Here is a 23,519-nt window from a genome sequence, read left to right as displayed (position 1 = left end):
TTTGTATGCGGCTTTATTAACTCAGACTTTAACATTTTTTTTGCATACTGATATGTGACTTGTATTAATGCCAAAATAACAAGCAAAACAGGAAAAAAAAAAAAGTTTTTACCTAAAGGTGCCCTGAATGACGAGTGACATACACAACATGATGCAGCCACCACTATGCTTGAAAATATGGAGAGTGGTTCTGTGTTGTATTGGATATGCCCCAAACATAACACTTTGTATTTAGGACAAAAAGTGAATTGCTTTGCCAAATTCTTTGCAGTATTTCTTTAGTGCCTTGTTGCAAACAGGATGCATGCTTTGGAATGTGTATTCTGTGCAGCCTTCATTCTTTTCACTCTGTCATTTAGGTTAGTATTGTTGAGTAACTACATTGTTGATCCATCCTCACTTTTCTCCCATCACAGCCATTCAACTCTAACTGTTTTAAAGGCACCATTGGCCTGGTGAAATCAAAACTGAGTTAGGAAAAACACCTGTTTCTTTGTAGTGACTGGGTGTGTTAATACACACCATCCAACGTGTAATTATTCACTTCACCATGCTCAAAGGGATATTCAATGTCTGTTTATTTTTACCCACCTAACAATAGGTGCCCTTCATTTTGAGGCATTGGAAAACCTTCCTGGTCTTTGTTGTTGAATCTGTGCTTGAAATTCACTGCTCGACTGAGGGACCTTACAGATAATTGTATGTGTGGGGTACAGAGATTAGGTAGTTATTCAACAATCATGCTAAACACTATAATTGCACACAGAGTAAGTTCATGCAACTTATTATGTGACTTGTTAAGCACATTTTTACTCCTGAACTTGTTTAAGCTTGTCATAACAAATGGGTTGAATACACTAATGGACTCAAGACATTTAAGCTTTACATCTGACTTTTTTAAAATTAATTTGTCAATTTTGATCAACATAATTCCACTTTGACATGAGTTGTGTGTAGGCAAGTGACAAAAACATCTGAATGTAATCCATTTGAAATTCAGGCTGTAACACAACCAATTGTGGAAAAAGTCACGGGGTGTGAATATTTTCTGATGGCACTGTAGCTACGCATGGACCTTTTTTGCTCTTTTAACTCATCACATATGCTGCTGCTACTGTTGATTTATTTAAATATTCTGGTTCCTAGTCACTTTACCCATACATATACAGTTGAAGTCGGAAGTTTGACATACAGCTTAGTAAAATACATTTAAACTCAGTTTTTCACAATTCCTGACATTTAATCCTAGTAAAACGTCCCTGTTTTAGGTCAGTTAGGATCACCACTATATTTTAAGAATGTGAAATGTCAGCATAAGTGATTTATTTCAGCTTATTTCTTTCATCACATTCTCAGTGGGTCAGAAGTTTACATACACTCAATTAGTATTGGTAGCATTGCCTTTAAATTGTTTACCTTGGGTCAAATGTTTTGGGTAGCCTTCCATAAGCTTCCCACAATAAGTTGGGTGAATTTTAGCCCATTCCTCCTGACAGAGCTGGTGTAACTGAGTCTGGTTCGTAGGCCTCCCTGTTCGCACATGCTTTTTCAGTTCTACCCGTGTATTTTCTATAGAATTGAGGTCAGGGCTTTGTGATGGCCACTCCAATACCTTGACTTTGTTGTCCTTAATCCATTTTGCCACAACTTTGGAAGTATGCTTGGGGTCATTGTTGATTTGGAAGACCCATTAGCGACCAAGCTTTAACTTCCGGACTGATGTCTTGAGATGTTGCTTCAATATATCCACATAATTCCCCCCCCTCATGATGCCATCTATTTTGTGAAGTGCACCAGTCCCTCCTGCAGAAAAGCACCCCCACAACATGATACTGCCACCCCGTGCTTCACGGTTGGGATGATGTTCTTCGGCTTGCAAGCCTCCCTCTTTTTCCTCCGATGGTCATTATGGCCAAAGAGTTCAATTTTTGTTTCATCAGACCAGAGGACATTTTTCCAAAAAGTACGATCTTTGTCCCCATGTGCAGTTGCAAACCGTAGTCTGGCTTTTTATTGGCGGTTTTGGAGCTGTGGCTTCTTCCTTGCTGAGCGGCCTTTCAGGTTATGTCGATATAGATACTTTTGTACCTGTTTCCTCCAGCATCTTCACACGCTCCTTTGTTGTTCTGGGATTGATTTGCACTTTTCGCACCAAAGTACTTTCAGCTCTGGAAGACAGAACGCGTCTCCTTCCTGAACTGTATGACCGCTGAATGGTCCCATGCTGTTTATACTTGCGTACTATTGTTTGTACAGATGAACGTGGTACCTTCAGATGTTTGGAAATTGCTCTCAAGTACGAACCAGACTTGTGGAGGTCTACAATTTTTCTTCTGAGGTCTTGGCTGATTTCTTTGGATTTTCCCATGATGTCAAGCAAAGAGGCACTGAGTTTGAAAGTAGGCCTTGAAATACATCCACATGTACACCTCCAATAGACTCAAATTAGCCTATCAGAAGCTTCTATAGCCATGACATTATTTTCTGGAATTTCCCAAACTGTTTAAAGGCACAGTCAACTTAGTGTAAGTAAACTTCTGACCCACTGGAATTGTGATAGATTATTTCACTGTCTGTAAACAATTGTTGGAAAAAGGTCTTGTCATGCACAAAGTAGATGTCCTAACCGACTTGCCAAAACTATAGTTTAACAAGAAATTTGTGGAGTGGTTGAAAAACGAGTTTTAATGACTCCAACCTAAGTTGGATACATACTGTATCTACCTCAATTACATCGATTCAGTACAGGTAGCTTGTGTGTGTATATATATATTTGTATATTAATTATACCAAAGTTATCATTACTCTGAGTGTTATTTATTCCTCATGTTATTCTTTTTCTATTATTTTTCCAAATTTTCTCTGCTTTGTAGGGATGGGGCTCTAATTCAACATTTCACTATTAGCCTACACCTGTTGTTTATGAAGCATGTGACAAATACAATTCGATTGGGATGTCAGAAGTGGGATGGCGCAACTACCTGCAACAGTGCGAACTCTCTTTTGATTGTGGTTAGCATACTTCAGTTGATTTGAAGTCAGGGTTTTAGCCTGAGTGGTTACACTGAGTTACACTTTGGTTATAATTTACTTTCATACATGATTTGAAGCTATCAAAATTAAAGGAATATATCATATCCTTGTGTTTATGATTATGATAACCTTCGGCAATTTGACTTATTCAAGTATCTCATGAAAGTACAAGTTCGTACTTCAAAATCAAGGTGTTTATTTCATTTATTGAAATGACTGGAACTCTTACAGACAGGCTTTTAACCAGGTAGCAAAGACGACTGACTGAACGTGCCCCTCGTGCAGAACGTTGACGTTTTTTCTCCATTCACCCTCCTCCTTCCACAGTCTGAGCACACACATATACAACCACCCGCAGTTAGTTTGACTGCCATCGGCTTGGTGCACCACGGTTCCGTTTCTTTTTCCTAGTGTAAAACCGCTGTAAATGACAGTGCGGCACTGCATTGGAGGCTCTGACTTAAAAGGGTTCATACATTTACACCTGGATACGGTTGCTCTCAGGACGACAGGGTGGAGACATCAGGACTGAGTCAGGTAGTTAGCCAGTTTAGCTAACGATAGCTAGTATATTTGGAGAAGTCGAGAAATGGCTAGCTAGCTATATTTTCTTTAGCTGGCTAGCTACAAATCCAACTGTCCAGCTGTTTACGCAGCTAACTAGTAGCTGGGTGAAATTGGTTGCACATCATTAGCAAGCTGCTTAGATTGATGCATTGCTAATAGCTAGCTAACTACATGCATTGATTGTAAAGACAAAAGAATCGAGATACAGTAACGGATTTGCATTGCCAAGTAGTTGAAAGGCAATTTTATTCATGCACGTTTCCAAATCTACCTAGCTAATAACCTTAACACCTCAACGTTACCAACTAGCTACCTATCTAGTTTACAGGTACATGCATTATTAATTTGCTGAATTTTATTTGACCTTTTATTTAAGGCAAGTCAGTTAAGAACAAACTCTTATTTTCTATGACGGCCTAGGAACAGCGGTTAACTGCCTTGTTCCGGGCAGAACGACAGATTTTTTACATTGTCAGCTCAGGGATTCGATCTTGCAACCTTTCAGTTACTGGCCCAACGCTCTAACCACTAGGCTACCTGCCGCCATGAGTGCACCTATACCTTATAAGCTGTTTAGCTAGCTATGTAGTTTTTTGCACAACGTTAAATTGCCCACATAAAATCGTGAATTTACGATAGCTTAGCACGCTAGTAACTGGCAGTGCGTTGTCACTGTGGCCGGTTAATTTGTGCACAGATTGTCGTTTTAATCAATACCTCTTCACTGATGTCAAACCAATGTCTCATTTTAAGACGTATAGGCACCTATAGGGTCAACCTCTACTGTTTCAAGTGGATTCGGACTTGACACAAGCCTGTCCTGTTCTGAGAGGTGAGTACATTTCATATGATTTCTGTAGCTGGATGATGATATGATCCACGTTATACTCTGGGGATTTGAAATGCAATTGCGTCCAAAATGTCCACTGAAAAGAAATGATGGCAATGAAGCAAATTGTGACGATTTTTCCACTACCTCCAGCTCTAGTCTGGGGAGAGAGTCATTCATTTAAATATAACCTACTTTTTGGACTATACAGTGCCCCTTGAAAGCATACAGCCCCTTTTGGTTGTCTTATGGACCAGAATGATTTGACAATCAACTCTCCTCTTGGTCCTGTCCCCAGTTATTGGCAATAATAATCATACCAATAACATGATGCTACCATCGCATGCTTTAATATGTGAATAACATCAACAATTATGTTTGATTGCCCCAGACACTAGCTAAGTTCTCAATGCTGCCACAATATACTAGGCTACATTAGTGATACCATCGACACTTCCCTTAACAAGGAGGTGTAGCTAGTAAAAAAAAATATATTTGTCACTTGGGCCGAATACAACAGGTGTAGTAGACCTTAAAGTGAAATCCTTACTTACAAGCCCTTAACCAACAATGATTTAAGAAGTTAAGAAGGAATTGTGTTAAGTATATATATTTTTTAGATAAGTAGGAAATAAAAGTAACAAGTAATTAAACAACAGCAGTAAAATAATAATAGTGAGGCTATATACAGGGGGTACCAGTACAGAGTCGATGTGCGGGGTCACCGGTTAGTTGAGGTAATATGTACATGTAGGTAGAGTTAAAGTGACTGGATAGATAATAAACAGAGTAGCAGCAGCATAAAAGAGGTGTATGGGTAGCCTTTGAGCTGTTCAGGAATCTTATGGCTTGGGTGTAGAAGCTGTTAAGAAGCCTTTCTGGACCTAGACTTAGGTACAGTAGCAGAGAGAACAGTCTGACTAGGGTGGCTGGCGTCTTTGACAATTTTTAGGGCCTTCCTCTGACACCGCCTGGTATGGAGGTCCTGGATGGCGGGAAGCTTGGCCCCAGTGATGTACTGGGCCGTACGCACTACCCTCTGTAGTGCCTTGCGGTCGGAGGCCGAGCAGTTGCCATACCAGGCTGTGATGCAACCAGTCGGGATTCTCTCGATGGTGCAGCTGTAGAACCTTTTGAGGATCTCAGGACCCATGCCAAATCTTTTCAGGTTTGTGAGGGGGAATAGGTTTTGTCGTGCCCTCTTCATGACTGTCTTAGTGTGTTTGGACCATGATAGTTTGGAACTTGAAACTATCAACCGGCCCCACTCAAGCCCCATCGATGAGAATGGGGGCGTGCTCGGTCCTCTTTTTCCTGTAGTCCACAATCACCTCCTTTGTCTTGATCACGTTGAGGGAGAGGTTGTTGTCCAGGCATCACACGGCCAGGTCTCTGACCTCCTCCCTATAGGTTGTCTCGTCGATGTCAGGCCTACCACTGTTGTCATTGGCAAACTTGATGATGGTGTTGGAGTCGTGCCTGGCCATGCAGTCATGAGTGAACAGGGAGTACAGGAGGGGACTGAGCACACACCCCTGAGGGGCCCCCGTATTGAGGATCAGCGTGGTGGATGTTGTTACTAGAGGTCGACGGATTAATCGGAATGGCCGATTTAATTAGGGCAGATTTCAAGTTTTCATAACAATCGGAAATCGGTATTTTTGGGTGCTGATTTTTTTCAAATGTATTATTATTTTTATGCCTTTTATTTAACTAGGCAAGTCAGTTAAGAACACATTCTTATTTTCAATGACGGCCTAGGAACGGTGGGTTAACTGCCTCGTTCAGGGGCAGAACGACAGATTTTCACATTGTCAGCTCGGGGGATCCAATCTTGCAACAGTTACAGTTAACTAGTCCAACGCAATAACGACCTGCCTCTCTCTCGTTGCACTCCACAAGGAGACAGCCTGTTACGCGAATGCAGTAAGCCAAGGTAAGTTGCTAGCTAGCATTAAACTTATCTTATAAAAACAATCAATTGTAATCACTAGTTAACTACACATGGTTGATGATATTATCTAGCGTGTCCTGCGTTGCATATAATCTGACTGAGCATACAAGTATCTAAGTATCTGACTGAGCGGTGGTAGGCAGAAGCAGGCGTGTAAACATTCATTCAAACAGCACTTTTGTGCGTTTTGCCAGCAGCTCTTCGTTGTGCGTCAAGCATTGCGCTGTTTATGACTTCAAGCCTATCAACTCCTGAGATGAGGCTGGTGTAACCGAAGTGAAATGGCTAGTTAGTTAGCGCGCGCTAATAGCGTTTCAAACGTCACTCGCTCTGAGCCTTCTAGTAGTTGTTCCCCTTGCTCTGCATGGGTAACGCTGCTTCGATGGTGGCTGTTATCGTTGTGTTGTTAGTTCGAGCCCAGGGAGGAGCGAGGAGAGGGACGGAAGCTATACTGTTACACTGGCAATACTAAAGTGCCTGTAAGAACATCTAATAGTCAAAGGTTAATGAAATACAAATGGTATAGAGGGAAATAGTCCTATAATTCCTATAATAACTACAACCTAAAACTTCTTACCTGGGAATATTGGAAGACTCATGTTAAAAGGAACCACCAGCTTTCATATGTTCTCATGTTCTGAGCAAGGAACTTAAACGTTAGCTTTCTTACATAGCACATATTGCACTTTTACTTTCTTCTCCAACACTTTGTTTTTGCATTATTTAAACCAAATTGAACATGTTTCATTATTTATTTGAGGCAAAATAGATTTTTATTTATGTATTATTTAAGTTAAAATAAGTGTTCATTCAGTATTGTTGTAATTGTCATTATTACAAGTAAATAAAAAATGTGGCCGATTAATCGGTATCGGCTTTTTTGGCCCTCCAATAATCGGTATCGGTATCGGCGTTGACAAATCATAATCGGTCGACCTCTAGTTGTTACCTAGCCTTACCACCTGGGGGCGGCCTGTCAGGAAGTCCAGGATCTAGTTACAGAGGGAGGTGCTTAGTCCTAGGGTCCTTATCTTAGTGACGAGCTTTGAGGGCACTATGGTGTTGAACGCTGAGCTGTAGTCAATGAACAGCATTTGAATAGCGTTCTCACATAGGTGTTCCTTTTGTCCAGGTGGGAAAGGGTGTTGAGTGCAGTAGAGATTGCATCATCTGATGATCTGTTTCAAATTGCCTTGACCAGCCTTTCAAAGCACTTCATGGCAACAGATGTGTGTGCTATGGGTCGGTAGTCATTTAGGCAGGTTACCTTCGTGTTCTTGGCCACAGGGACTATGGTGGTCTCTTTGAAACATGTTGGTATTACAGACTCAGACAGGTTGAAAATGTCAGTGAAGACACTTGCCAGTTGGTCAGCACATGCTCGGAGTACACATTCTGGTAATCCGTCTGGCCTTGCGGCCTTGTGAATGTTGACCTGTTTAAAGGTCTTACTCACATCGGCTACAGAGAGCGTGATCACACAGTCATCCGGAACAGCTGATGCTCTCATGCATACTTCAGTGTTACTTGCCTCGAAGCGAGCATAGAAGTAATTTAGCTCGTCTGGTAGGCTTGTGTCACTGGGCAGCTCACGGCTGTGCTTCCCTTTTTGTAGTCTGTAGTAGTTTGCAAGCCCTGCCACATCCGACGAGTATCGGCGCCGGTGTAGTATGATTCAATCTTAGTCCTGTATTGATGCTTTGCCTGTTTGATGTTTCGTCGGAGGGCATAGCGGTATTTCTTATAAGCTTTCTAATAAGAATCCCGGAACATATTCCAGTCTGTGCTAGCAAAACAGTACTGTAGCTTAACATCTGCTTCATCTGACCTCCTCCTAATTGACTGAGTCACTGGTGCTTCCTGCTTTAGTTTTTGTTTGTAAGCAGGAATTAGGAGGATAGAATTATGTTCAGATTTGCCAAATTAAGACCGAGGGAGAGCTTTGGACGTGTGCGTCTGTGTGTGGAGTACAGTTGGTCTAGAGTTTGGCAAGCCTTGTATTCTCGCACAAGTTCATTAATTAGTGGCTTTATATATACTTTTTCTTTAAAAAAATCCAATATATTTTTCTGTTAAATTGTTTATAATTGGTTGCTCCTATTCTGCAAAAGGGGGAGTAATTTGCTTGAGCTGGTTGGCTTTGACAGCAGTTAGCCTAAGTGTTGGACAGTGTAGAGCCCTTTGGTCATATGGTGATGCAGAAAAGATGCTTGCATGCTACATTTCAGTGTGCGTGTATGACCCAATCTTACACACACACACCTTGAATGCATGTGCTGGTTAGCAAGTTACATGCTGTTTGCCAGAGTGTGATTACCAGAGCTTGACAGTGAATTGTTGGACAGTGTAGAGCCCTTGGGTTTTCTGGTGATGCAGAAAAGGCTCACACACAGAGGATATTTCAGTGTCTGTGTGAGGGACAGTGTGCATGTTGATTTGTCCCTCTTCAGTTGCATGACTTAGCAGATGAACAGTGCCTATTTAGCCTCTGGCCCCACTGGCCTCCCACACAACCTTCATTTTAACCAGGACCAAACCTCTCATAATAGGTTACTCACTGTGATGAGGCTTGCAGTTCTTCCCTATGGTGTGGTTTTACCTTGTTCCACAGTTGTCTAAAAGACACAAGTTCCCACCTTTTTTTGTAGTCTTCCAAACAATATGTATTCCACAGACATGGCATTTGCAGGCTTGATTTTAGTTTTAGCTTACAGCCATTTTTGTCAGATGAATATTATCTACAACAAAGAATGATACATGACAAAATGCTCTTTAGTTTTAACATACGTATTATGGCTTCTATCAAGTCATAGATGCTCTGTGGATTTTCAGGGGAGAGAAGCAGGTGACATGACTGGAGCTGGGGCTGAGGATGACATCCCATTGGGTGAAAGGAAGACGGTCACAGACTTCTGCTACCTGCTGGACAAGTCCAAACAACTCTTCAATGGTCTAAGGTCAGTCTCTGTCTGTCTGTCTCTTGAGGTTTCTGTATTGTGTTTTGATTTATGGCTGAGTCGTTTCTAAATGTTTACTTCTCAATGGAATACTCTTAAGTTATGTGACATTCAATGCAGTAAGGTATAATTTTTTTATTTTTTATTTTTTTTAAAAATACGTTCGGTTTGGGCACGGTTAACTGATCAATCCAATATCCGAACGGACGTTAGTATTAGATTACTTGAGTGAGTGTTCATCTTTGAAGAAAATAAATGGTAGGCCTATTTTAACATTGAAAAAGCACTACATGGCAGGCCTATATTAACATTGAAAAAGTTCTATATGGTAGGCCTATTTTAACATTGAAAAGCTGTACATGGTAGACCTATATTAACATTGAAAAAGCTCTAAATGTAAATGATCCTTGTGACATTTTTACCTTCAAGGATATCAAATCAAATCAAATCAAATTTTATTTGTCACATACACATGGTTAGCAGATGTTAATGCGAGTGTAGCGAAATGCTTGTGCTTCTAGTTCCGACAATGCAGTAATAACCAACGAGTAATCTAACTAACAATTCCAAAACTACTGTCTTGTACACAGTGTGAGGGGATAAAGAATATGTACATAAGGATATATGAATGAGTGATGGTACAGAGCAGCATAGGCAAGATACAGTAGATGGTATCGAGTACAGTATATACATATGAGATGAGTATGTAAACAAAGTGGCATAGTTAAAGTGGCTAGTGATACATGTATTACATAAGGATACAGTCGATGATATAGAGTACAGTATATACGTATGCATATGAGATGAATAATGTAGGGTAAGTAACATTATATAAGGTAGCATTGTTTAAAGTGGCTAGTGATATATTTACATAATTTCCCATCAATTCCCATTATTAAAGTGGCTGGAGTTGAGTCAGTGTCAGTGTGTTGGCAGCAGCCACTCAATGTTATACCATGATATTTAAAATTCTTAATACACTGCTCAAAAAAATTAAAGGGAACATTTAAACAACACAATGTAACTCCAAGTCAATCACACTTCTGTGAAATCAAACTGTCCACTTAGGAAGCAACACTGATTGACAAAAAATGTCACATGCTGTTGTGCAAATGGAATAGACAACAGGTGGAAATTATAGGCAATTAGCAAGACACCCCCAATAAAGGAGTGGTTCTGCAGGTGGGGACCAAGAAGGTTTGCTGTGTCTGTCAGCGTAGTGTTCAGAGCATGGAGGTGCTACCAGGAGACAGGCCAGTACATCAGGAGACGTGGTGGAGGCCGTAGGAGGGCAACAACCCAGCAGCAGGACCGCTACCTCCGCCTTTGTGCAAGGTGGAGCAGGAGGAGCACTGCCAGAGCCCTGCAAAATGACCTCCAGCAGGCCACAAATGTGCATGTGTCTGCTCAAACGGTCAGAAAAAGACTCCATGAGGGTGGTAATGAGGGCCCGACGTCCACAGGTGGGGGTTGTGCTTACAGCCCAACACCGTGCAGGACGTTTGCCATTTGCCAGAGAACACCAAGATTGGCAAATTCGCCACTGGCGCCCTGTGCTCTTCACAGATGAAAGCAGGTTCACACTGAGAACATGTGACAGTCTGGAGACGCCGTGGAGAACGTTCTGCTGCCTGCAACATCCTCCAGCATGACCGGTTTGGCGGTGGGTCAGTCATGGTGTGGGGTGGCATTTCTTTGGGGGGCCGCACAGCCCTCCATGTGCTCGCCAGAGGTAGCCTGACTGCCATTAGGTACCGAGATGAGATCCTCAGACCCCTTGTGAGACCATATGCTGGTGCGGTTGGCCCTGGGTTCCACCTAATGCAAGACAATGCTAGACCTCATGTGGCTGGAGTGTGTCAGCAGTTCCTGCAAGAGGAAGGCATTGATGCTATGGACTGGCCCGTCCATTCCCCAGACCTGAATCCAATTGAGCACATCTGGGACATGTCTCGCTCCATCCACCAACGCCACGTTGCACCACAGACTGTCCAGGAGTTGGCGGATGCTTTAGTCTAGGTCTGGGAGGAGATCCCTCAGGAAACCATCCGCCACCTCATCAGGAGCATGCCCAGGCGTCGGAGGGAGGTCATTACAGGCACGTGGAGGCCACACACACTACTGAGCCTCATTTTGACTTGTTTTAAGGACATTACATCAAAGTTGGATCAGCCTGTAGTGTGGTTTTCCACTTTAAATTTGAGTGTGACTCCAAATCTAGACCTCCATGGGTTGATAAATTTGATTTCCATTGATAATTTGTGTGATTTTGTTGTCAGCACATTCAACTATGTAAAGAAAAAATTATTTAATAAGAATATTTCATTCATTCAGATCTAGGATGTGTTATTTTAGTGTTCCCTTTATTTTTTTGAGCAGTGTATAATAAAATAAACTTTTGAATGTAGTTTTTATAACAGTGCATTGAGCTTCTTCTGTGCATTTAGCCCTGCAGTCTTGTCTCGAGACCGAGACTTCTCTTGTCAATAACCAGGTTTCCATCCAACCTTTTTTTTGCAAGTAAAGTACGTCAGTTAAAGAATGTCACGCCAGGCCTGATGGAAACAGATCATTTGAGGGTAAACTTTCCAAATGTTGACAAAACAAAACTGTAGACAAGGTGGGATCATGTTTTTGTTGAGGAAATAGATTATGCTACAATTGAGGTGGAAATGCTTTTGTATGCAAAGATTGACATAACCATCACGGCGAAGTAAGCATCGTGTTACTGCAAGTTATGTTGTGTGGTCCTCCCACTGCGACTTGGAAAAGCACAAACAGTTTATTAGGCTACAGACAAAAGAAGTTGTGAACAACTTCATAGGGTGGTGAAAGTGCACAGTGATGAGCTTGGTGCTCCTTTCCAAACTATTGAGGTGGTGGTGAAATGATGATCGTTGCTTAGCTGCCAATTGAGAAGTAAAAATGATCTTGCTCTTATCCATAATCTCGTCATGTACCGTCTGCACTGTATCTGCAAGTGGTTGGCTGGAGCTCAAGTACCAAGATCAGCATGGGCACATTTGCTGTTTATGCTGTTTATGTTTACAGACTTTTTGTGCCAAAATCATTAACGGCGATAAAAAATCAAATGAAAACAACTTTCTTTTTTTCCCTTTTCGATAAAGTAAACGTTATACGATTAAGTTATTTTTATGTGCACCAGGTCAGTTTAGTTGAAACACACCTCTGGTAGGAAAATGGGCATATTTTTTTAATGCAGATTTTAGAGTATTCGCATTAACATCTGTCACATTGCTGTTAGCCAAAACTACCGGATTAAATCAGTCTTTCCCATTTACCTCTGCCATGTGCATTTGCTTCGTTTTGATTTGTTGAACAATATTTATTTAAAAAAATGTTTTGCATTTCGGATATCCGAAAACATGCCATGATATTATTTAAATAGTAAAATGTCAAATGCCAATCCCTCACCTGCACACGTTATATTGAGTAAATGGCTCTTAGACCTGAAATGATCAGTGTTGAAAATAAGGTCCACACACTTAGAATTAAGGTGAATAAAAATATGAAGCTGCATTACACAATTTCTTTGTATCAACCCCAATTTGATTAGTGGAACCATGTGATTTCTAATGTGTCACTTTGTCTGTTTTGCCAACCCTTACTGTTGGGTTAAGATGTTTTCTTTTCAATACATCACATACACAGAATACACGCATGCAATCACGCATACATTAAAATGGAAAAATATTCATGTCAGACCATGTGTTCGCCATATCCCATGTGGCCAACGGGTTGTGTTTGAGTTAATCAGTCATTTCTCGTCTATTTTTAGTCTGGGTATGTCAGTAGCTGCAGGCCTCCCTTCGCTCTCTCTCTCTGTCTCCCTCCCCCGCTCTATCCCTCTGTCCCTAACAAGTGTGTACAGTAGTAACAGCGCGTGCCTGAATGATTGTCTGAGAGCTTGGAATTGGTCGCTTCATTACTTCTCCATTCCGCTCGTCCCTGGGATGTATGGCTAGAAACTGAAGTGGCGTGACTGGCATCCCACTATGAAACAAACGCTTTCCTAGAAGAGACGGGAAACACTGCATACTCTAATTGCAGCTCGACTCACTGCAACGGTGTTGTCAGACAAAAGTGTTGTGGCTGGTAGTAATTGAGAAACATGCATCTCAACAATGTTGTCAAACATGACTGTTTTGGCTGACGCATTGGTGAAATCTGTCTCACTGCATCAGCGTTGTCCTGCATAGAAGCCCTTTGTGTTGACATGGGGGGGCTTTACGGGGGTGTGTTTATGATAATTGCCTGTGCTTGTCCTCTCAAGCCAACATCAACAAGATTTATCACTCAACAAACCATGGTTTCACCAATCCCAAATGACCCCAAAGGACTGGAGCATCTTGCACTGTGCAATAAGCTCTCTGCACTAGGGATGGGCACTGTTATTCAAAATATCTGAACTGACGTTAGTATTAGATTAATTGGGAGAGCATTTTGGAAAAATAATGTCCACTCGACGACATTGAGACTTGTCCCGAAGCCACTCCTGTGTTGTCTTGGCTGTGTGTTTAGGGTTGTTGTCCTGTTGGGTGGTGAACCTTCGCCCCAGTCTGAGGTCCTGAGTGCTCTGGAGCAGGTTTTCATCAATGATCTCTCTGTACTTTGCTCTGTTCATCTTTCTCTTGATCCTGACTAGTCTCCCAGTCCCTGGCACTGAAAAACATCCCCACAGCAAGATGCTACCACCACCATGCTTTACTGTAGAGATGGTGCCACGTTTCCTCCAGATGTGACGCTTGGCATTCAGGCCAATAAGATCAATCTTGGTTTCATCAGACCAGAGAATGTTGTTTCTCATTGTCTGAGAGTCCTTAAGTGCCTTTTGGAAAACTCCAAGCAGGCTGTCATGTGCATATTATTGAGGAGTGGCTTCCGTCTGGCCAATCTACCATAAAGGCCTGATTGGTTGTCCTTCTGGAAGGTTCTCCCATCTCCGCAGAGGAACTCTAGAGCTCTTTCAGAGTGACCATCGGGTTCTTGGTCACCTCCCTGACCAAGGCCCTTCTCCCCAGATTACTCAGTTTGGCCAGGTGGCCAGCTCTAGGAAGAGTCTTGGTGGTTCCAAACTTCTTCCATTTAAGAATGATGGAGGCCACTGTGTTCTTGGGGACCTTCATTGCTGCAAAAAAATTTTTGGTACCCTTCCCCAGGTTTGTGCCTCAACAATCCTGTCTCGGAGATCTACAGACAATTAATTCGACCTCATGGCTTGGTTTTAACTCTGACATGCACTGTCAATTGTGGGACCTTTATATAGATGGGTGTGTTCCTTTCCATATCATGTCCAGTAGATTGTATTTACTACAGGTGGACTCCAATCAAGTTGTAGAAACATCTCAAGGTTGATCAATGGAAACAGGATGCACCTGAGCTCAATTTTGAGTCTCATAGCAAAGGGTCTGAATACTTATGTAAATAAGGTATTTCTGTTTTGTGTGTTATAAATTTGCCCAAATTCTAAAAACCTGTTTTTAATTTGTCATTGTGGGGTATTGTGTGTAGATTGAGGAAATGTTTTAATTTAATACATTCTAGAATAAAGCTGTAACGTAACAAAATGTGGAAAAGGGGAAGGGGTCTGAATACTTTCCGAAAGCACTGTATACATAAAAAATAGGCATAATGAAAATGTCTAAATTTAAATAAAATGATCTGTGTGACTTTGCTACATAGCCTACAGGGATAGACCATTAAGTAAAAAAAAATAAGGGATTAGGTTGGCTAAGTGAGAAGGAGTAGGCTACAATGACCAACCAACAGGTAGGCTTCTGTTTCATATGAATTGCGTTGTTGTAGCTAAGGGGAGCGCAGCAAAATTGCCTTAATTAGCCTTGCTACTTTAGTTAGCTATCAAATCAAATGTATTTATATAGCCCTTCGTACATCAGCTGACATCTCAAAGTGCTGTACAGAAACCCAGCCTAAAACTCCAAACAGCAAGCAATGCAGGTGTTGAAGCACGTTGGCTAGGAAAAACTCCCTAGAAAGGTCAAAACCTAGGAAGAAACCTAGAGAGGAACCAGGCTATGAGGGGTGGCCAGTCCTCTTCTGGCTGTGCCGGGTGGAGATTATAACAGAACATGGCCAAGATGTTCAAAAATGACCAGCATGGTCAAATAATAGGTCTGGGACAGGTAGCACGTCCGGTGAACAGGTCAGGATTCCATAGCCGCAGGCAGAACAGTTGAAACTGGAGCAGCAGCACGGCCAGGTGGACTGTAGACAGCAGGGAGTCATCATGCCAGGAAGTCCTGAGGCATGGTCCTATGGCTGAGAGAGAGAGAGAGAGAGAGAGAGAGACTTACATTCACACAGGACAAGACAGGAGAAGTACTCCAGATATAACAAACTGACCCTAGCCCCCTGACACATAAACTACTGCAGCATAAATACCGGAGGCTGAGACAGGAAGGGTCAGGAGACACTGTGGCCCCATCCAATGATACCCCCAGACAGGGCCAAACAGGAAGGATGTAACCCCACCCACTTTGCCAAAGCACAGCCCCCACACCACTAAAGGGATTCTTCAAGCACCAATTTACCATCCTGAGACAAGGCCGGGTATAGCCCACAAAGATCTCCGCCACAACCCAGACAGGAAGATCACATCAACCGTCTTGATATGTTCGTCAAAAGAGAGATCAGGGTCCAGAGTAACGCCGAGGTCCTTCACAGTTTTATTTGAGATGACTGTACAACCATTAAGATTAATTGTCAGATTCAAAAGAAGATCTCTTTGTTTCTTGGGACCTAGATCAAGCTGTTTTGTCCGAGTTTAAAAGTAGAAAGTTTGCAGCCATCCACTTCCTTATGTCTGAAACACAGGCTTCTAGCGAGGGCAATTTGGGGGCTTCACCATGTTTCATTGAAATGTACAGCTGTGTGTCATCTGCATAGCAGTGAAAGTTAACATTATGTTTTCGAATGACATCACCAAGAGGTAAAATATATAGTGAAAACAATAGTGGTCCTAAAATGGAACCTTGAGGAACACCAAAATTTACAGTTGATTTGTCAGAGGACAAACCATTCACAGAGACGAACAGATATCTTTCCGACAGATAAGATCTAAACCAGGCCAGAACTTGTCCTTGTCCATTAAAAGGTAATTTACCACCTTCACAAGTGCAGTCTCAGTGCTATGATGGGGTCTAAAACCAGACTGAAGCATTTCGTATACATTGTTTGTCTTCAGGAAGGCAGTGAGTTGCTGCGCAACAGCCTTTTCTAACCTTTTTGTAGAATGGGAGATTCGATGTAGGCTGATAGTTTTTTATATTTTCTGGGTCAAGGTTTGGCTTTTTCAAGAGGTTTTATTACTGCCACTTTTAGTGAGATTGGTACACATCCGGTGGATAGAGAGCCGTTTATTATGTTCAACATAGGAGGGCCAAGCACAGGAAGCAGCTCTTTCAGTAGTTTAGTTGGAATAGGGTCCAGTATGCAGCTTGAAGGTTTAGAGGCCATGATTATTTTCATCATTGTGTCAAGAGATATAGTACTAAAAAATGACTGCACGGTTCCAAGCTAGTCGGAAGACTTCCAGTTTGGTGTGGCGCCATTTCCGTTCCAATTTTCTGGAAGCTTTATTCAGAGCTCGGGTATTTTCTGTATACCAGGGAGCTAGTTTCTTATGAGAAATGTTTTTAGTTTTTATCGGTGAAACTGCATCTAGGGTATTGCGCAAGGTTAAATTGAGTTCCTCAGTTAGGTGGTTAACTGATTTTTGTCCTCTGACTTGGGTAGGCAGAGGGAGTCTGGAAGGGCTTCAAGGAATCTTTGTGTTGTCTGTGAATTTATAGCATGACTTTTGATGCTCCTTGGTTGGGGTAGGAGCAGATTATTTGTTGCAATTGCAAAGGTAATAAAATGGTGGTCCGATAGTCCAGGATAATGAGGAAAAACATTAAGATCCACAACATTTATTCCATGGGACAAAACTAGGTCCAGAGTATGACTGACAGTGAGTAGGTCCAGAGACATGTTGGACGAAGGCCTTTTGGAGTGGGTCTGTGGACTTTTCCATGTGAATATTAAAGTCACCAAAAATTAGAATATCTGCTATGACTACAAGGTCCGATAGGAATTCAGGGAACACAATGAGGAACGCTGTATATGGCCCAGGAGGCCTGTAAACAGTAGCTATAAAAAGTGATTGAGTAGGCTGCATAGATTTCATGACTAGAAGCTCAAAAGACGAAAACGTCTTTTTTTTTGTTAATTGAAATTTGCTATCGTAAATGTTAGCAACACCTCCGCCTTTGCGGGATGCACGGGGGATATGGTCACTAGCTATCAACCTTCTTTACAACGATTTGATGCATTCACGACAGGCACTACCAGATGGAATGGTTTCATAACCTATGGGATCAACAAGTTTGTCTCTAACGTGTTATTTGGTTTGGCTACTTTGGTTCTCTCCCTCCATGCCCCACACACTGTCACGTACACCGGCCCCTGCTCCTCTCTCGCACCCCCTCCACCTTCCAGCTTAAACAAGCAGAGTGTAGCTCACCGGATCTCTTGAGTCGTGCAAGCAAGTCTCCATTAAAGTTACTTAAAACACAAACATACATTAAAACACATGTACACTGATTATACAAAACAGCAGGAACACCTGCTCTTTCCATGACATTGACTGACCAGGTGAATCCAGGTGAAAGCTATGATCCCTTATTGATGTCACTTGTTAGATCCATTTCAATCCATGCAGATGAAGAGGAAACATTTTAAAGAAGGATTTTTAATCGTTGAGACATGGATTGTGTATGTGTGAAATTGAGGGTAAGTGTGCAAGACAAAATATTGAAGTGCCTTTGAATGGGGTATTAAAGTAGGTACCAGGCACAACGGTTTGAGTCAAACTGTAATGCTGCTGGGTTTTTCACACTCAACAGTAGAGGTCGACCGATTAATCGGAATGGCCTATTAATTAGGGCCGATTTCAAGTTTTCTTAACCATCTGAAATCGGTATTTTTGGACACCGATTTGGCCGTTTTTTTCTTTTCTTTTTTCCTCACCTTTATTTAATCTTTATTTAACTAGGCAAGTCAGTTAACACATTCTTATTTCCTATGACTGCCCTATGACTGCCTAGGAACGGTGGGTTAACTGCCTCGTTTAGGGGCAGAATCACAATCTTGCAACCTTACAGTTAACTAGTCCAACGCTCCAACCACCTGATTCCATTGCACTCCACGAGGAGCCTTCCTGTTACGTGAATGCAGTAAGCCAAGGTGGCTAGCATTAAACTTATCTTATAAAAAAACAATCATAATCACTAGTTAACTACACATGGTTGATGATATTACTAGTTTATCTAGCGTGTCCTGCGTTGCATATAATCGATGCGGTGCGTATCGTTGCTCCAATGTGTACCTAACCATAAACATCAATGCCTTTCTTAAAATCAATACACAAGTATATATTTTTAAACCTGCATATTTAGCTAAAATAAATCCAGGTTAGCAGTCAATATTGACCAGGTGAAATTGTCACTTCTCTTGCGTTCATTGCACGCAGAGTCAGGGTATATGCAACAGTTTGGGCTGCCTAATTTGCCCGAATTTTACGTTATTATGACATAACATTGAAAGTTGTGCAATGTAACAGGAATATTTAGACTTATGGATGCCACCCGTTAGATAAAATATGGAACTGTTCCGTATTTCACTGAAATAATAAATGTCTTGTTTTCGAGATGATAGTTTCCGAATTCGACCATATTAATGACCTAAGGCTCGTATTTCTGTGTGTTATTATGTTATAACTAAGTCTATGATTTGATAGAGCAGTCTGACTGAGCAATGGTAGGCAGCGGTAGGCAGCAGCAGGCTCCTAAGCATTCATTCAAACAGAACTTTCGTGCATTTTTCCAGCAGCTCTTCGCTGTGCTTCAAGCATTGAGCTGTTTGACTTCAAGCCTATCAACTCCCGAGATTAGGCTGGTGTAACCGATGTGAAATGGCTAGCTAGTTAGCGGGGTGCGCGCTAATAGCGTTTCAAACGTCACTCGCTCTGAGACTTGGAGTGGTTGTTCCCCTTGCTTTGCAAGGGCCGCGGCTTTTGTGGAGCGATGGGTAACGCTGCTTCGAGGGTGGCTGTTGTCAATGTGTTCCTGGTTCGAGCCCAGGTAGGGGCGAGGAGAGGGACGGAAGCTATACTGTTACACTGGCAATAGTAAAGGGCCTATAAGAACATCCAATAGTCAACGGTATATGAAATACAAATCATATAGAGAAATAGTCCTATAATTCCTATAATAACTACAACCTAAAACTTCTTACCTGGGAATATTGGAAGACTCATGTTAAAAGGAACCACCAGCTTTCATATGTTCTCATGTTCTGAGCAAGGAACTTAAACGTTAGCTTTCTTACATAGCACATATTGCACTTTTACTTTCTTCTCCAACACTTTGTTTTTGCATTATTTAAACCAAATTGAACATGTTTCATTATTTATTTGAGGCAAAATAGATTTTTATTTATGTATTATTTAAGTTAAAAATAAGTGTTCATTCAGTATTGTTGTAATTGTCATTATTACAAATACATTTTTAGAAATCGGCATCAGATTGTTTTTGGTCCTCCAATAATCGGTATCGGTGTTGAAAAATCATAATCGGTCGACCTCTACTCAACAGTTACCCGTGTGTATTAAGAATGGTCCACCACCCAAAGGACATTCAGTCAACTTGACACAACTGTGGGAGGCATTGCAGTTAACATGGGTTCAGCATCCCTGTGGAACACTTGACACCTTGTAGTCCATGCCCTGACGAATTGAGGCTGTTTTGAGGGCAAAAGGGGGATGTGTTCCTAATATTTTGTACACTCAGTGTATTTTGACTATCCGGATATCTGGAAAAAAATAGGATATTATTTGAATAGTGAAATAATGTCAAATGCCCATCCCTACTCTGCACACTGGTCCTATAGTAGCCGTCACACTGGGCGATTTGTTAACACACGACAAACAGCCTCCACCTTAGAATTTGGGAGTTACCAGGGAAACTGCTCCAAGGGTTTGTGTGTGTCGTAGAATCTATGACTCATGCGAAGAGATGAGGATGGAACGATAACTAATGGAATTGATTGGCCTAAATGTTGACATGGATGTTTAAAAAATAAAGAAATCACATTATTTTAAGTTGCACTCCATGTGATCAGTATGTATGTTTCCAGTATAGGATTGCAAATTATTTAGAAAGAAACAAACTCATATTGCTGTAGAGCGTGGCAATTTCCCTCCAGCTTTGGTGTCTCTCTTTTTATTTTGATCACATTAACTCAAAGGCTCAAAGACAGCTGTTGTCTTTTATAGCTCCAGACTTGGTTCCACATGGAGTGTGATGCCTGTAGGCCTGTACCTGGAAACCTTTTGTAATTGTTAATTGTGGAACCTTAATTAATTGAGGAGGAGTAATGGCTGGGATGGAATAAATCAAACGGTATCAAACACATCCAACCCATGGTTTCCACGTGCTTCATTCCATTCCAGCCATTATTATGAGCCGTCCTCCCCTCATGGAGCCTCCTGTGGTAGGATTCTTATCATCCTGATGGGTCCAGGCAGCGTAGCTTTTTGGACGAGGCCTGCATGTGAAATCTGGGGCACAGTGACCCTGTCTCTGGAGGCTTGGTCCCATCCTGGAATGAACCAAAGCCAGCCCTGCTGCAGTGCTCTGTTCCTCCACGCTAATTACAGAGGTTTGGTTATTAGAATCAGACCAAAGATTGGGATCAGTGTCCTAGTTCTTCTTTGGGACTTAGCTTGTTTGGTGCCCTGTGTCTGATTTCAATTAAATAATTGGAATTGTTATGAATAAACTAGAGGATTTATCATTTTATATATGGTAACTGCAGACATGTCAAATGCAACAAAGCTTGCCTTTTTACACATTGTAAATAAGGACCCTTCCATTCACAATAGAAAATACTTTGTAATTACAATGCATTCGGAAAGTATTCAGACCCCTTCCCCTTTTCCACATTTTGTTACGTTACAGCCTTATTCTAAGATTGATTACATTCATTTTTATCCTCAGTCTACACACAATACCCCATAATGACAAAGTGAAACAGATTTTTTTTACATTTTTGCCTAAAATGTATTAAAAATAAACATGCCTTTTATATACAGTGCCTTGCGAAAGTATTCGGCCCCCTTGAACTTTGCGACCTTTTGCCACATTTCAGGCTTCAAACATAAAGATATAAAACTGTATTTTTTGGGGAAGAATCAACAACAAGTGGGACACAATCATGAAGTGGAATGACATTTATTGGATATTTCAAACTTTTTTAACAAATCAAAAACTGAAAAATTGGGCGTGCAAAATTATTCAGCCCCCTTAAGTTAATACTTTGTAGCGCCACCTTTTGCTGCGATTACAGCTGTAAGTCGCTTGGGGTATGTCTCTATCAGTTTTGCACATCGAGAGACTGACATTTTTTCCCATTCCTCCTTGCAAAACAGCTTGAGCTCAGTGAGGTTGGATGGAGAGCATTTGTGAACAGCAGTTTTCAGTTCTTTCCACAGATTCTCGATTGGATTCAGGTCTGGACTTTGACTTGGCCATTCTAACACCTGGATATGTTTATTTTTGAACCATTCCATTGTAGATTTTGCTTTGTTTTGGATCATTGTCTTGTTGGAATACAAATCTCCGTCCCAGGTCTTTTGCAGACTCCATCAGGTTTTTTTCCAGAATGGTCCTGTATTTGACTCCATCCATCTTCCCATCAATTTTAACCATCTTCCCTGTCCCTGCTGAAGAAAAGCAGGCCCAAACCATGAATCTGCCACCATGTTTGACAGTGGGGATGGTGTGTTCAGGGTGATGAGCTGTGTTGCTTTTACGCCAAACATAACGTTTTGCATTGTTGGCAAAAAGTTCAATTTTGGTTTAATCTGACCAGAGCACCTTCTTCCACATGTTTGGTGTGTCTCCCAGGTGGCTTGTGGCAAACTTTAAACAACACTTTTTATGGATATCTTTAAGAAATGGCTTTCTTCTTGCCACTCTTCCATAAAGGCCAGATTTGTGCAATATACGACTGATTGTTGTCCTATGGACAGAGTCTCCCACCTCAGCTGTAGATCTCTGCAGTTCATCCAGAGTGATCATGGGCCTCTTGGCTGCATCTCTGATCAGTCTTCTCCTTGTATGAGCTGAAAGTTTAGAGGGACGGCCAGGTCTTGGTAGATTTGCAGTGGTCTGATACTCCTTCCATTTCAATATTATCGCTTGCACAGTGCTCCTTGGGATGTTTAAAGCTTGGGAAATCTTTTTGTATCCAAATCCGGCTTTAAACTTCTTCACAACAGTATCTCGGACCTGCCTGGTGTGTTCCTTGTTCTTCATGATGCTCTCTGCGCTTTTGACGGACCTCTGAGACTCACAGTGCAGGTGCATTTATACGGAGACTTGATTACACACAGGTTGATTGTATTTATCATCATTAGTCATTTAGGTCAACATTGGATCATTCAGAGATCCTCACTGAACTTCTGGAGAGAGTTTGCTGCACTGAAAGTAAAGGGGCTGAATAATTTTGCACGCCCAATTTTTCAGTTTTTGATTTGTTAAAAAAGTTTGAAATATCCAATAAATGTCGTTCCACTTCATGATTGTGTCCCACTTGTTGTTGATTCTTCACAAAAAAATACAGTTTTATATCTTTATGTTTGATGCCTGAAATGTGGCAAAAGGTCGCAAAGTTCAAGGGGGCCGAATACTTTCGCAAGGCACTGTACATAAGTATTCAGACCCCTTTGCTATGAGACTCAATTCGGCTCAGGTGCATCCTGTTTCCATTGATAATTCTTGGATGTTTTTTCAACTTGATTGGAGTCCACTGGTGGTAAATTCAATTGATTGGACATGATTTGGAAGGCACACACCTGTCTATATAAGGTCCCACAGTTGGCAGTGCATGTCAGAGCAAAAACCAAGCCAGGTCGAAGGAATTGTCCGTAGAGCACCGAGACAGGATTGTGTCAAGGCACAGATCTGGGGAAGGGTACCAAAACATTTCTGCAGCATTGAAGGTCCCCAAGAACATACTGGCCTCCATCATTCTTAAATGGAAGAAGTTTGGAACCACCAAGACTCTTCCTAGAGCTGGCCGCCGGCCAAACTGA

The 23,519-nt window shown here is 41.7% G+C and overlaps 1 protein-coding gene across 4 annotated transcripts in view; it reads left to right on the top strand.

Annotated features, from left to right (window-relative positions):
- Positions 1 to 3,262: 3,262 nt before the first annotated feature.
- The window catches only part of scai (suppressor of cancer cell invasion), a 38,498-nt gene continuing 18,241 nt past the window's right edge, over positions 3,263 to 23,519 (top strand). The window contains exons 1-3 of one of the 4 annotated variants that reach the window (XM_021601769.3): positions 3,263 to 3,570; positions 4,354 to 4,432; positions 9,216 to 9,340. In XM_021601769.3, coding sequence (XP_021457444.1) covers positions 9,234 to 9,340 — 107 coding nt within the window. In that variant the 5' untranslated portion in view covers positions 3,263 to 3,570; positions 4,354 to 4,432; positions 9,216 to 9,233. The remainder of the gene's footprint in view (positions 3,571 to 4,353; positions 4,433 to 9,215; positions 9,341 to 23,519) is intronic. The other 3 variants (XM_021601772.3, XM_021601771.3, XM_090233768.1) reach the window with 3 other exon arrangements.

This window comes from Oncorhynchus mykiss, chromosome 5, assembly GCF_057628025.1.
Source record: "Oncorhynchus mykiss isolate SJ-2025 chromosome 5, ASM5762802v1, whole genome shotgun sequence".
NCBI classification, from domain to species: domain Eukaryota; kingdom Metazoa; phylum Chordata; class Actinopteri; order Salmoniformes; family Salmonidae; genus Oncorhynchus; species Oncorhynchus mykiss.
This window is presented reverse-complemented; position numbering and strand designations above follow the sequence as displayed.